This window comes from Alosa pseudoharengus, unplaced genomic scaffold (assembly GCF_046254945.1).
Source record: "Alosa pseudoharengus isolate Yale_2024_CS ecotype anadromous, Long Island Sound unplaced genomic scaffold, YU_APseudo_1.1 YU_APseudo_1.1_scf_2, whole genome shotgun sequence".
Lineage (NCBI taxonomy): Eukaryota > Metazoa > Chordata > Actinopteri > Clupeiformes > Clupeidae > Alosa > Alosa pseudoharengus.
The window spans coordinates 9,362,472-9,376,023 of NW_027468663.1; the positions used below are offsets into that span (position 1 = coordinate 9,362,472).

Genomic DNA, 13,552 nt, shown 5'->3' on the forward strand with positions numbered 1-13,552 from the left:
TATCAACATGAGATATAAACGACACGCAGCTCAGATCCGCACTACCAGCAATCAAATGAAACAACGTAGTCGTGGTCCCTAAACTCACTTCCTGAAATTCTGCGCCGTGTGTTGTTGTAAAGATGGTCTGGGTAAGGATAATCTTATGTGACATTATTCGTTACAAATAACTTTCTTCTTTCTTTATCGTCGAACTTTTAAAAAAGAAGCACAACATGTTACATGACGAGCCCTCAAATGAGGTAAACCTAATTTACACTATAGATGAAGTCTAGCATCCTCACATGGCGACACTAGTCTATTCCGCCGCCACAACACAATGCAGTCTCACACAATGAATGAACGTGGTTCCCTTAGCTAGTTTTCCCTTCCCTGGCTCATCTTATAGTGTGTGGTAATGAGTGATTTCATAAACCACTGTGTAATTCCACTGTTGTATATGCAAAGTAGATAACAGTTAGTTATTTCAGTTGTATAACTTGTAGTTTTGTTGTCAGTGTGGTAATTGTCTGCTTTTCTACTTATCCATTACAGAATGAATGGGCTCAAAGATATTTACCTAGACATACCGCCGGTGACCCTGCGTCTGGCAGAAGACAGGGTCACATCCCACCTTTACTGCAGCTCAACAGAGGGGATGGAGGCCAGGGTATCAAGCCTTGTGGAGGCCTTCCTAGTAGAGGTGTATCGTTGTAGGGTATGCAAATTTACCAGCAGCATTAAAGCCAGTATCAGCACCCATGTGGCTGAAACACATGATTTAAGTTCCCTGACGTGTCTGGAGAAAGACAATAGTGAAAGCGCAGATGTTGGGTTAGAGGTTGAAGAGAGTGAGGTTTTGAATCAAAACGATACCCCTTATGACCTGGATGGTGAGCTGCACTCCAAAGATGGCGAAGACCACATGGACCATATCGGACTAGAGCGCATGTCCTTCTTGCTGCCTATGTATGGGATGCTTCAGAACATAAGTCCTCAGTCCTGTGAAATGGGCCTCAGCTCTAACTCAGAGAGCAGTCTCCACGTGGAGGAGACTTGTGAGGTGAGCACTCTGTAGTTTTGTGATACAGAGGACTATGAGTTCTAACACTGAAAATATTGTAAAATAATGTATATTTTTTATGTTTTACTTATAGCAGGTCTATCTGTCTTTCACCCTTTTTCAGTGGAAGGTCTATTTGAAATGTAATTGTCTCATAATGTGTCATCATGTCATAACAGTGTCATAAAACAGCTGTTAAGCCAAATACACATAGCTCTTGAAAGTTCTTCTGTCATCTTATATTATTAGTGTAATGGTTATGATATAACTAATACTAAGACTGTAGAATTTAAAAATTTGGCTACACACATTCTTTTGTAATTGTTTACTATTGTTTTTGCATCCTCGCTCTCATAGGTAAGTACTTTATTCGCAGAGAATGGAAACGGTGAGGACAGTGAAGAAGAGTCTGTGTTCCAGCTCCGTGACTCCAGGACGGACTTGCCAAATGCTCTGTCCTGTCGATTGGACTCGGACGTTGATGACGAGGAGATGGCCCAGTCAGCACACTTGATGACCCTGGGCTTATGCCGCATCTCCAGCAACAAGGTCCACCAACAGTCCAGCGTTCCTGACAGTAAGCCTGCCTCTGGCACACAGGACCCTGGGGACTTCATAGAGGACAAACAAACTAGCCTGTCCGTTCCAGAGACGCTTCAGCAAATTGAGGAGGACGGAAGCATGTCCTGTATTCTCTGTCACGTGGTGGTGTCGAACCGGAGTCTGCTGGACGTGCATCTCAAGTGCCACAATGGACCACAGGAGTTCAGGTGTCCTCGCTGCGGTGTGGAGGCCCAGGAGTGGACGGACATGGAGCGCCACTGGCGGGGTCACAGTAAGAGGAGGGGTGCCAAGCCGCACAGGTGCACGGTGTGCCATAAGACGTTTCAGTGCAAGGATGCACGGCGTGCTCATGAGCAGAAGCATAAACGCCGGAAGCAAGCACAAACTCAGCCTCGGACAGTGTTGTTACAGTGCCCCTCCTGTGACGAATGGTGCCAGTCTACGTCGGAGTTTGAGTTACACAAACGCTCTCATTGCCAGGGAGGGTTCAAATGTCCACAGTGTGATTTCCTCGGTAGGAGTTTTACTTCAAATCATGTGAACTATTTCTATGAACTGAATGGTTGTATTTTAAAATAAATTTGGTTTACTGTGCAAACTTACATTCCTGAGAAATACAATGGAAAATTGCATAGCAAATAGAACCATTGCAAAATCCACTTGAAGCTCTTAAACTAAAACAAACACCCTGAAATATTCTTGTCTTGACTAGTACCTCCAGTGTTGGAATGTGTTCATATTACTTCATGACTACAATAATGATGAACAACAATGAGTTGTACGGAGACATATTCAACATTTGTGCAGACGAGTGAATTGTAATTTAATTGTTAAAGTATTCTGTATACTGTTGTTTGTATCTTCCCACTTTAGAAAACTCTTGGAAAAAGGTTCACCGACATATTCGGACAAAACACAAAAATCTGGAAAAAAGGAAGAAAAAATGCCAAGAACTCCACAACCACTTGAATGAGTATGTTTTTTTTTTTTACTAGGCACACAACAGTTATTATATTCATGCTCTGCAGAGACCATTGATTTGTGTACCATATTATGTGAAGCCGTCTGGAAACATTTGTTTGCCATTTCACTATAGTCAGTAAGTAACCATGTTTGTCCTCTATATTGCACAGGAATTCACCAAAGCCAAAGATGTTTGAGCCAGACACATGGTATCAGCCAGTGAAGAAGAGAACAAAGCAAATAACTACTGAGAAGGAGAGGGAAGGCCAGAGTAATGGGCATCCGCAGGAGCAGACTGTACGCCTTAAGAAGAACACAGGAGGGAGGAAGGAATTCTGCTGCACCCTTTGTGACAGGTGAAGTCTATAACAGCAGCTAAGTAAGCCTGCTGCTGTCTGCTGCAGTAATTCTAGTGTAGTATTCCAGTGTGCGCCACCTTTATTTCAAGGGCAACCTGGCAGAGTGCATGTGAGTAAATGACTGGATGATCACAGGCCATGCTTTGCAATAACAGGAAGTTCTCCACGAAGATGACCATGCGTCGCCACATGGGCATCCACCAAGGAGACAAGCCCTTTGAGTGCCCGCACTGTGATTACTGCACCCGACTTAAAGCCTCCCTTGAACAGCACCTCCGGGTTCACACAGGTGAGGCATTACCCATATGGCACTGTTGTGACACCTTGACTTATCAAGGTCTATTCTTAAACAGACTGTCAGATTCAGGTGTCTAACCTGCTTGTAGTAGTGCTAAATTATTTCCTGAATGATTCATTTTCAGGTTAGAATGAGTCAGGGAAATTACTTTGCCAAATATAAAAAAACAACAGTTGTGTAACTCACTGAAATCTATATATTTAACAAACACATGATGCCGCCTGGCCTAGCCAACCTCTGCAGTTTGCCCAGCGGATAATAATGTGTCCCCAGTGAGGGGTAGCCTATTAACAGAAATTTCCCACCACCATCTATTATCCAATTGTCCGTTAGTGCTTTGGAAACTCAACGACGTGAAGGCATGCAGTCATATATCTTTTTCAGACGTGACCAGTGTACTGCATCTGCACCATGGCAGGGTTGCAGACCTTTAAAGCTGTCATGAGCCTCTTACTGAGCCATTGTTCCCTAGTTGGGGGTTGCCATGACATTGCACTGCAATGAGGGAAACCTTTTTTTTCTTACAAGAGGCCGCTGTTTTCTGACTGTAGGTGAGAAGCCCTTCAAATGCACCCAGTGTTCATACGCGTCTATCGACCGAAGCTCCCTCCGCAGACATTTGCGCACACACACTCAGGAGAAACCCTACTGCTGCCAGTACTGCTCATACAGCAGGTAAATGTTATGTGCATTGATTCATGGTTCTACAGTATTTGCATGCATGTTTATGTGCATGCATGTTTATGTACATATACACACAAACACTTGCTTTGGTGTGCTCACAGAGAGCGCATGTGTGTTTGTGGAGTGGTGTGTTCACTCATCCCTCACTGCTCTTGTCCACTCCACAGCATCCAAAAGAAAAGCCTGGACCTGCACCTGCGGCGCCACCACACAGGAGAGTCCTTCCCTTGTCACCTGTGCAAATACACCACTCCGGACAGGCAGCTGCTGGTCCGCCACGTACGCAAGCACCACAGCTCCGAGAACTCTCCTCTGCTAAGCCAGAAGACTGCCTCCGCGTGCCCAGTGCCCAGCCGCAGTGCAACAAAGCCCACTGACTGAGTAGACCCCGGCAACCACAGAAATAGCCTCTGTAATCTATTTCTGTGGTATGAGTAATGAAACAAGACTGTTAGTGACATGATATACCACAGCTAAACATATGACAGGAGACCGTCTGATTTCTTTTAATTAAATCTTGAACTTACACGTTATACCTATACGTTTTCCAAAAGTCACACAGATTAAGCTCACTTTGGGGACGTTTTCCTTTTAACTGTTTTATAATGGATCATTGTAACAATGATAATGGACCCATTCAAAGGTCCTTATCTGTTTCAGACATAAAAAAACACCCACTTGTGGCTTTCCTGTAAACACAGAATAAAACAAACAACTTTATTAAAGCCGCATTTTTATTTATCTAATTGTCAATTCAACAAAACACCAGTGAAGGAAGGTGTCTGCTTGATGACCCTAATCAAATGCTCTCGAAGGCTGCCTGGTTTTTGATTGGCTGATTGGCTGCTATTCACAAGGAATTTAACAGCTCTCCCGTGTATATCCAGAAAAAAAAACACTGTCAGATTATCATATTGCGGTCACAAAAGTATGATAAAGGTTTGAATAAGTTGATGTTGATGTTTGGTGGGTGGATGGGTTTTCATGTTGTGGCTTTCAAAATAGGAAGAGATTACAGGATTGACTAGAGCCATTTGACCTATGGGGCAAACAAGGGAAATCCCATAATGTCAACTGGATTATCCCACCTGTATTTCAAAGTATCCGTAGCCTTGGAAATGCATCTGCAATTAGAGCCAACTGAGTTTTCAAGGAGTAGCCTTTTTAGTGTGGTAAACTTCAGAATTGCAGCAGGGTTTACTTGTGTCACTAACAGCTATAGTATTCAACTTCATTAAGTTCCACCGACTGTTACACAGCCTTGCTTAATGAACTTAGTCACACCGAGTGCCACAGACGGCATAGCCTATATCACCGTCTATATCTTATCTACCCGAACCTGAAGAGGAGCTTTGTTTTTCATTAGAGGGGGACAGGATGGCATGGAAGCACCGCAAGATTCAAATGGATATTTAACTCGAAATAACTATATCGTGCGACAAAATTAGGCTATTTCTCTGTAGGCACAAGCCAGGGTATTCAATATTTTTTATATATATATAAAAGTAGTTTTTGTGTATTACTTTTGTGGATTTGCGCGTATTTCAGTCAGTCAGACGTTACTTTGTGGAATGGCGAAGGAAGCGACCCAGGCGCAAAATCCGCATGTTCGAAATTGTTGGGTTTTGGGTATTGAACGGCTGATTGTAGACCATCATGGTGGCGTAGATGATTTCTTTGAAATAAGAGCCGAGTGGGCTGACAACACTGTTCTAGTATTGCGTCGAAGCTGGTTCGATTTGACAAGAATTTTGAAGAAATTGAGAGATTCCTTTCCAGAGGAAATTGAACCTTCCGCGGAATCACTTTTACTTGAGGGTGTGTAACCAAGACTTTTTTGAGTTGACCAATTGACTAAAAAGCCACTTTCTCTGTCGACTTGGTAAAACATAATTTAAACTGTATCCATACAATACAATTGGCACTTTATTTTGTGTAAACACCTTTTACAAAGCTGTGTGAATAGACCGCTTAATTGATGATGAAATAACGAAAAAGTGCAATGATGATCAATGCTTTGGTTAGGTCTTTACGGAATAAAAGAAGCGGAGGACAATGAAGCCAAATTGGAACGTGTAGAGGGATTCCTGAGAACTGTGGTCACTCTGCCAATCAAGGTGATATTATTAACTTAAAATATATTAGGGTATGCAATTGATAATTGCATGTTTGTTTACTGAAAACGAAAATGTCTCCACAGTACTCCCAATCAGAAGCAGTCCTAAGCTTCTTTGAGGCATCCCATTTGGACTTGATGATCGGGAACAACCTGGACCCCACCCAGCTGCTACTCTACTCTCCTATCACCATTTCAGGTTAGATGTTATGAATGAAAACATTACGCAGTACACCATTTCTTGCCATGGATTTTTTTTGTCAATAGTCTGTTTTGCTGGTGCCAGTTTTTTCAATATATGTTTGACTTTTTCAGAAATCAGGAGGTCAAATGGGTTTTGTTTGGCTAATACAGAAACCATAATCTGTGATGCCTGCTCACCAGCTGAACAATCTCTTCCCATAGGCTCTATGGGGCATGTGTAAGTATTGACACTCACCTTTGATGGACATTTAATGGGGCACGAGTGTACTTGGGAATTTGCCTGTTTTTGTTGCATGTTATCATGGCCCTCTGCTGGTATAGCATGATATTGCCTTTGCTCTCACAATCAACTTGAAGTTTGATCCACATTCACAATAACCCCGACCACTAAATTTGACTGGCACCCAGTCCAACTAGAGTATTGTCAATGCACCTGAAGCTTTGAGTTGTCCTTTCCATTGCCGTCACCATATAGCTTCTCTCTCACTTCAATATACATTAAAACCCGATTTACTGTGGTTTTAAATGTGCTCCTATGCAGATATGAAAAGACGTCCGAAGCTGAGGGAAACAGAGAGCTTCACACATTCGCTGGTGATCACAAAAAGGGAGCAAATCCTGACAGCGACATCGGTCATATTAAGAAGACAGAAGCAAATCCGATTATGAAGCCACCCCGCCAAGGCATTGCCCCTGAAGTGTATATGCAAAAAAGCAAAATGACATACCTCCACATGGAGGCCCATGAGACAGACATATTGGAGTAACTGGACCGACATGAACACTGACATAGGAAGATCTACAGCAGCTCTGTATGCAGCTACTCCATTATTAATCATCACCATCACCCTCTAAAAGAACACTTTTCTACTTCATCTTAACCTTCTTGTAATTCAGCTCATCAGTTTTCATCAGTTATGGTCATTTTTTCTGTTTCACTACTTTTCATTATATTTCATACTTGAATTGAATTTTGAATATGTTACTAACTATGAATTGTTGAATCTTATGTCAGTGGTTGGGAGTATAGACCTCAGGTTCAGATCTAGTTATAATCAAAATTACAGCTTCAGTATGTTTATGTAATGTGATTCATATGCATCACACAATGTGTGCCATGCCATGTTAGATAGAGTAAAACATTCAATATTGCATATATTGATGAATATGACATTAATGATCTTTGTACAGATACTGGGTATTTTATAAAGACATTTGTACCACAATCAATGCCAGACAGGAACTTGTCACTTCTGAACATCTGCATATGTGCAAGAGGTGTTAACTGTTAGTGAGCTTTCAGTGAACTCCTGGTCACCAAGTTAGGTTAAAAGCAGGCGATTTCTGTAAAAAGCCCTGTTGTTGTGCAGACTGTGTGTGACTCCTGTAGGTGGGGAAGTGCAGGGTTAGTGTCCAGGTCAGTGAGCAGTTCTCAGGACCGGCAACACTAATCAGCCCCTAATGGAACAAACGCCCTGCCCCACATTTTCACACACTGGACAATTGATTTGGCCCTCTGCAGTCACTCTGATGCTCCATTTCCCGTATTTTTGGAACAAAATGTGTTTAATTTATCAATGGATTGTCTGACCTCTGGATGTTTTTTTTTTACAGCGAAAGGGATGACCAACATTTAAAACATTACGTTGAACCATTTAATGATCTCCTGTCTTGAAATGCATATAGAGAGAGTTGTCCTTTTTTCTGTTGGTGTTATTTATGAAATTATAGATCTGTGTATAAACTGGGTCAGTAAAATGTATGTATGGATTGGTGCACCTCTTAGTCAGTCAATGATATTATGACGAAATGTCCAGTGTCACCGCATGAGATCCATCCAACGGCTATGTGCCCAGAGGAGCAAACCAGACCACGTGCAGGTACAATCAATACTCTGCTGGACTGACATTGATCAGCATATATAGAGCTGATGCAAAGGCCAGTGGCATGCAGACTCACAAAGAACACATTGGACTGTGCGTGCAGAAAGGGGATGCTCAGCCACTTTTAGCAACAACTAATACATTTTATTTCTATGTAGTTTGAATTGAAGTAAAACAAAACTAATTCTCACTCTCTCTGTCTCCATTCACTTGGTTTTACCTGCGGCCTTTGTATAGTAACAGTTGTGCCATGAACTATCACCCTTCAAGGAAAGGCCCTCTCTGTGGCCAAGGGGACCCAAACTGCACTGAGGCCTTCAGCGAGTCTCTGGCTGTTCGGACCTACAAGATGAACGACATGCCTCACCATGGGCCCATGCAAAGCCACCATACCGTGCTGGGGCACCCGTTCCCCACTGTGGACGTGCCGGACCACGCGCACTACATCATCGGCACAGTCATCCTGATGGTGGGCATCACAGGGGTACTGGGCAACTCGCTTGTCATCTTTGTGTTCTGCCGGAGTCGGAGCCTGCGGACGCCGGGGAACATGTTCGTGGTGAACCTGGCAGTGGCTGACCTCCTCATGTCGATGACGCAGTCGCCCGTCTTCTTCGCTGCCAGCATGCACCGGCGCTGGGTGTTTGGAGAACGTGCTTGCGAGCTGTATGCGTTCTGTGGGGCGCTCTTTGGCATCTGCTCCATGATGACTCTGACCGCCATCGCCGCAGACCGTTGCCTGGCCATAACGCAGCCGCTGGTGTTGCTGGGTCAGGTCAGTCGCAGGCGCGTGGGCATGGTGCTGCTTTTCGTGTGGCTTTATTCCCTCGGCTGGAGTTTGCCCCCCTTTTTTGGCTGGAGTGCATACGTCCCCGAGGGCCTTCAGACGTCCTGCTCCTGGGACTACATGACCTTTACTAACTCTGTGAGAGCCTACACCATCTTCCTCTTCACGTTTGTCTTCTTCATCCCATTGGGCATCATAGGTGGCTGCTACTTGTCTATTTTTCGGGCGATCCGAGTCGCAGGAAAGGAAATGAAGGAGATCAACTGTGGCCAATCGCAAAAAGTCCTTGATCGCATGAAGTGTGAATGGAAGATGGCCAAGGTGGCTCTGCTGGTCATCTTGCTCTTTGTCATCTCCTGGTCGCCATACTCGGTGGTCGCCCTGACCGCCACTGCTGGCTACTCTCACCTGCTCACCCCCTACATGAACTCTGTGCCCGCGGTGATCGCCAAAGCCTCGGCCATCCACAACCCCATCATCTATGCCATCACGCACCCCAAGTACCGTGCGGCCATTGCCCGTCACATCCCAGTTCTCAGGGTGATCCTGTGCGTGGGGGAGAAGGACATCCGCTCGTCCTTCAGCTCCAGCAGCGGCATCTCCTCGCGCCGGCCCACTCTCAGCAGCCAGTGCTCTCTGGGCGTGGGTGTGGGCCCCGGTGCCCGGGCCAGCGGCCGCTGGGGGAAGACCCGCCTCTCCTCAGCCTCCGACACCGACTCCTGCTGGACGGAGAGCGAGGCCGATGCATCCAGTGTCAGCTCCCTCCCCGTTGCACGGCGCGTCTCTACGGAGATATCCCTGGATACTGCGGTCCTGCCTCAGCAGCTGGGTGCAGACACAGTCTTGGGGCAGAAAGCCATGGTAACTGACAGAGTAAATAACCTGTCTGTGAATGCGGCCGGAGCTGGCATGCCAGATAGTATAGAGAGTACTGCTGCATCTGATGGCAAAGCTTTCCTGCTTTCTGGTGACTAAATGTGCAACAACAGGCAAATGTGTAAAGGCACTGTACTTCCTAGGTCCTCATTTTGTATTTTGTTTTTCATTTGATATGACATGCATTATATAGATATGTTATTTTGTATGTACAAGAGTGGTGCAGATAGGCAGATGTGTTATTATATATATAAAAATCATCCATACAGGTTTACATACAGGTCTACTCCTTTTTTGTCTGCAGTCATACATTTCAATTGCTACTTGCAATTTACAGTGTCCGCTTTTTCTGTAAGCTATAGTGTTGTCAGCATTGGTTTATCTTGTTTTTATCCACTGAAGACTTGGTTTGTAAGTATAGAATGAAAGTTTTATTTTGTATATTTATATAGCCTACAGCTCTGGAAAAATTAAGAGACCACTGCACTGACCACTTCTGAAGTCATCCTATAGTTGCTGAGTGACATTCAAATGAGTTGATGGTCATATTTAAATTTGCAGTGGTCTCTTAATTTTGAATATGACCGTCAACTCATTCGAATGTCACTCAGCAACTGTAGAATGACAGAAAAATGATCAGAAAAATGTGCAGTGGTCTCTTAATTTTTTCCATAGCAGTGTTTTTCATTCTTAGCTGGCTAAGGAAGGCTCCCAAAAGTTTGTGCAGATGACACAATTGAAAAAGCTGATGAATCCATTCTAATAAACATCTACAACCATCAAGTGCTCCAGTGAATTATTAAGGTATCTACATTTCCCTGCACCTCTCATTTTTTGACCCTCAATTATTTTAATATTTATTTTATTGTCATGGAGTAGTTAATCATCAAGATATTTACGCATGGGATAGACCTATTAATGGGTTTCATCAGGTCCCTTTACACAGGTGTATTAATCAAGCACCATGCAGTCTGCATTCATAATCAAGGTGCATGATTGTATGCACCTGTGGAAAGGGACCTGATGAAACCCATGAATAAGGTTGGCTGCCTGGTGAAATTAAAGGATGGAAACTCTGTTCCCAGGTGAAATCATTCCAAAATGTCAAAAGGACATTCATCAGTGACATGACAAAACAAACAAATAAATACATAAATAAAATGCAATTATGTCACTAGGCTATGTGTGTAAGAACACCAAGAAAAAACGAATACGTTTTAATTGAGCGAACAACCGGAACTGACAAACATCTTTCGTTGCCTCTTGTCGGACCTGATTTGATACTCATGCGCTGGATAGACTGGCCAAGTGTCATTTTCAAAGAAAAAGAAAGACGCGTCCAGTTGTGATAAATGGCACAGAGGAATCTGTGATTGCTGAAGACTTGAATATGGGAGATGACGACATAGACTACAACATAGTTTTCCCAGAGACGTTGATTTCAGGTGAGCATGGTGAAAATGGTTACATGCCGTTGCAGTTAGCTAGTTAGCAAGCTAACGTTACCTGACATGTTATGGGAGATGGCGCATTAGCCAGCCAGCCAGCTAACTGTCATTGACAACTGAACCTGCCGGTTATGTCGGGTTACCTTGTTAGCATGATGTTTTTTTTTTATGTTCATGGTCTACATTCTTTGAGAAGAGAGAAATGACAATTGGCAAATGCAATTTGTGTCTCCGTTACTTCTGGCATCCTCTGCTTCTGGCAAACAGAGAACGTCAACCTTTGGTTATATTCCCCATCTCATGATAGGTGTGATTTTGTATCGTGCATGTTGTAAACTAATAATATTAACGTTGGGCCAATAGTAGCCATTTGCATTATGAAAATAACCTGCCCTGTGTCTATCTTCGAGTCAATGAGAATGACATGACAAGTTTCTAGTGTACTGTAGCCTACGTACCAGTCACTTTGTCACCCATTGTCTCTTTGGTCTGATAGGCTTATGTTATTTTTGTCCTAGAGAGGCACTGGCGTGGAACAAAGGAACCAATTGTAATATTGCTGGGATGGGCTGGTTGCAGAGATAAACATCTAGTTAAATACAGTTCAGTCTACACACAACAGGTAGGCCTAACACGGACACATTATGGTGCATGTTGTTATAGGTAATGTTTCTGTAAGTCTTCATGTAGGCTACACTGAAGTCAACTTTGTTCAACATTTTTCCAGGGATGCATCACCCTCCGCTATACAGCCCCTTTGAAAACCGTCTTCATCTCAGAGTCATTTGGTTACAAGGAACTGAAGCACACTGCTTTTAAACTGCTAGAGACACTATATGATTATGAGGTGGAGAACAACCCAATCATTTTCCATGTGTTTAGTAATGGGGGGTTCATGCTGTACAGGTATATTGTGGAGCTTTTACAGAGGGACCAGCAGTTCAGCAATCTCTGTGTACTTGGTGCAGTGGTGGACAGTGCTCCAGGGAGTGCCAATGTGAAGGGGGCCCTTCGTGCGCTCAGAACCACCCTGGGACCCAACATTAATGTGTTCCTGCGCTACCTCCTCATGGCTCTGTTTGCCGTGACGGTGGTCCTCATTCGAATTGTCCTGTATCCCATAACCAAGTACTTCCACAAGAACCACTATGATGCCCTGATGGACCGACCAGCTCCATGGCCTCAGCTTTACCTGTATTCTCGAGCTGACCCGGTGATTCGGTATACAGATGTGGAACGGATGGTCAGTGTGCTCCAGGGGAAGAACCTGTCTGTCCAGAGTTTCGACTTTGTCACACCAGGCCACGTGAGTCTTTTCAGAGACTTCCCTGAGGATTATTCTAGACGATGCCTTGATTTTCTTAACAGCTGCATGACCAACTCAGAAGGGACAAAATTGAAAAAGCGCCTTGTTATACAGAACTGAAAAATAATTGATCTTGAAAATAAAATGAAGCTGTGTGTGTTTTGAACTGCTGTATTTACCATTTGTTGTTAGACTTTACACTTCAGTAGTGTAAGATATGAATTTTATATGACTTTGACTTTTGACTAATAATGTTCTTTTTGTGAAATTCAAATGTAATCTGCTTATTTTGATTTCTTTATGCTGTCTGAAGCTGTGAATAAAAAAAACATTGACCATTAATATGTATGAAGATTTTGAAAGAATGTGTTTATGTACTTGACACTAATGTGCCTTCTAGAAAATAAAAGCCTTTTTGTTATAATTTAATTTAATTTAATTTTACCAGGGAAATTCCTCATTTAACATTGTCCAAAAATGACATAATATATATGACATAATATAATGACATATATAGCCTAAAATAATTTCCTCACAAGTATACATACACGTACATGTGAGAGTGGTTTGTGAAGCCGTGGCCTACTGGTTAGCGCTTCGGACTTGTAACCGGAGGGTTGCCGGTTCGTACCCCGACCAGGCACGGCTGAAGTGCCCTTGAGTAAGGTACCTAACCCCTCACTGCTCCTCAAACGCCGCTGTTGTTGCAGGCAGCTCACTGCTCCGGGATTAGTGTGTGCTTCACCTCACTGTGTGTTCACTGTGTGCTGAGTGTGTTTCACTAATTCACGGATTTGGATAAATGCAGAGACCAAATTTCCCTCACAGGATAAAAAAGAGTATATATATATATATATATATAAGCCACTTCACACACCACTGAAGTGAATTCTCTCCCAGCATTATGAGTTTGAAAGAGCTTTGAAGGACAGTGACACGTGTGAACACCATATTGACACACTGTACATTTTCCATGTAGGCAGGAATTAGGAGGGAGAGTCCTTGTTGAGTCAGGTTGGCAT

The 13,552-nt window shown here is 43.5% G+C and overlaps 3 protein-coding genes across 5 annotated transcripts; all 3 read left to right on the forward strand.

Annotated features, from left to right (window-relative positions):
- The first annotated feature begins 44 nt into the window (after positions 1-44).
- LOC143133753 (uncharacterized) lies at positions 45-8,229 on the forward strand. 3 transcript variants are annotated; one of them, XM_076293611.1, is made up of 12 exons: positions 143-242; positions 535-1,042; positions 1,400-2,120; positions 2,480-2,579; positions 2,740-2,925; positions 3,084-3,217; positions 3,778-3,901; positions 4,078-5,728; positions 5,936-6,027; positions 6,111-6,225; positions 6,342-6,447; positions 6,772-8,229. In XM_076293611.1, exons 1-8 carry the CDS (start codon positions 223-225, stop codon positions 4,289-4,291), a joined length of 2,007 nt encoding a protein of 668 aa, XP_076149726.1. In that variant the 5' UTR covers positions 143-222; the 3' UTR covers positions 4,292-5,728; positions 5,936-6,027; positions 6,111-6,225; positions 6,342-6,447; positions 6,772-8,229. The 3 variants fall into 3 exon arrangements, with proteins under 3 accessions (XP_076149727.1, XP_076149726.1, XP_076149725.1); XM_076293612.1 differs by lacking the exon at positions 143-242 and adding an exon at positions 45-131 and having other exon boundaries at positions 4,078-6,027; XM_076293610.1 differs by having other exon boundaries at positions 4,078-6,027.
- A 134-nt stretch (positions 8,230-8,363) lies between these two features.
- Positions 8,364-9,942, forward strand: opn4.1 (opsin 4.1). The gene has a single exon (XM_076293613.1). The coding sequence runs from the start codon at positions 8,364-8,366 to the stop codon at positions 9,873-9,875; it is 1,512 nt and encodes a 503-aa protein (XP_076149728.1). The 3' UTR covers positions 9,876-9,942.
- A 1,111-nt stretch (positions 9,943-11,053) lies between these two features.
- tmem53 (transmembrane protein 53) lies at positions 11,054-12,882 on the forward strand. The gene is made up of 3 exons (XM_076293614.1): positions 11,054-11,221; positions 11,743-11,846; positions 11,952-12,882. Exons 1-3 carry the CDS (start codon positions 11,167-11,169, stop codon positions 12,648-12,650), a joined length of 858 nt encoding a protein of 285 aa, XP_076149729.1. The 5' UTR covers positions 11,054-11,166; the 3' UTR covers positions 12,651-12,882.
- Positions 12,883-13,552: the final 670 nt, after the last annotated feature.

Coding starts and splice junctions, on each gene's coding strand:
- LOC143133753 (XM_076293610.1), top strand. CDS start 223: ATGACGAGCCCTCAAATGAG. Junction 2,121..2,479: donor TCCACAGTGTGATTTCCTCG/GTAGGAGTTTTA, acceptor TTCCCACTTTAG/AAAACTCTTGGAAAAAGGTT. Junction 2,580..2,739: donor CTCCACAACCACTTGAATGA/GTATGTTTTTTT, acceptor TATATTGCACAG/GAATTCACCAAAGCCAAAGA.
- opn4.1 (XM_076293613.1), top strand. CDS start 8,364: ATGAACTATCACCCTTCAAGGAAAGGCCCTCTCTGTGGCCAAGGGGAC.
- tmem53 (XM_076293614.1), top strand. CDS start 11,167: ATGGGAGATGACGACATAGACTACAACATAGTTTTCCCAGAGACGTTG. Junction 11,222..11,742: donor CCCAGAGACGTTGATTTCAG/GTGAGCATGGTG, acceptor TTTTTGTCCTAG/AGAGGCACTGGCGTGGAACA. Junction 11,847..11,951: donor GTTCAGTCTACACACAACAG/GTAGGCCTAACA, acceptor ACATTTTTCCAG/GGATGCATCACCCTCCGCTA.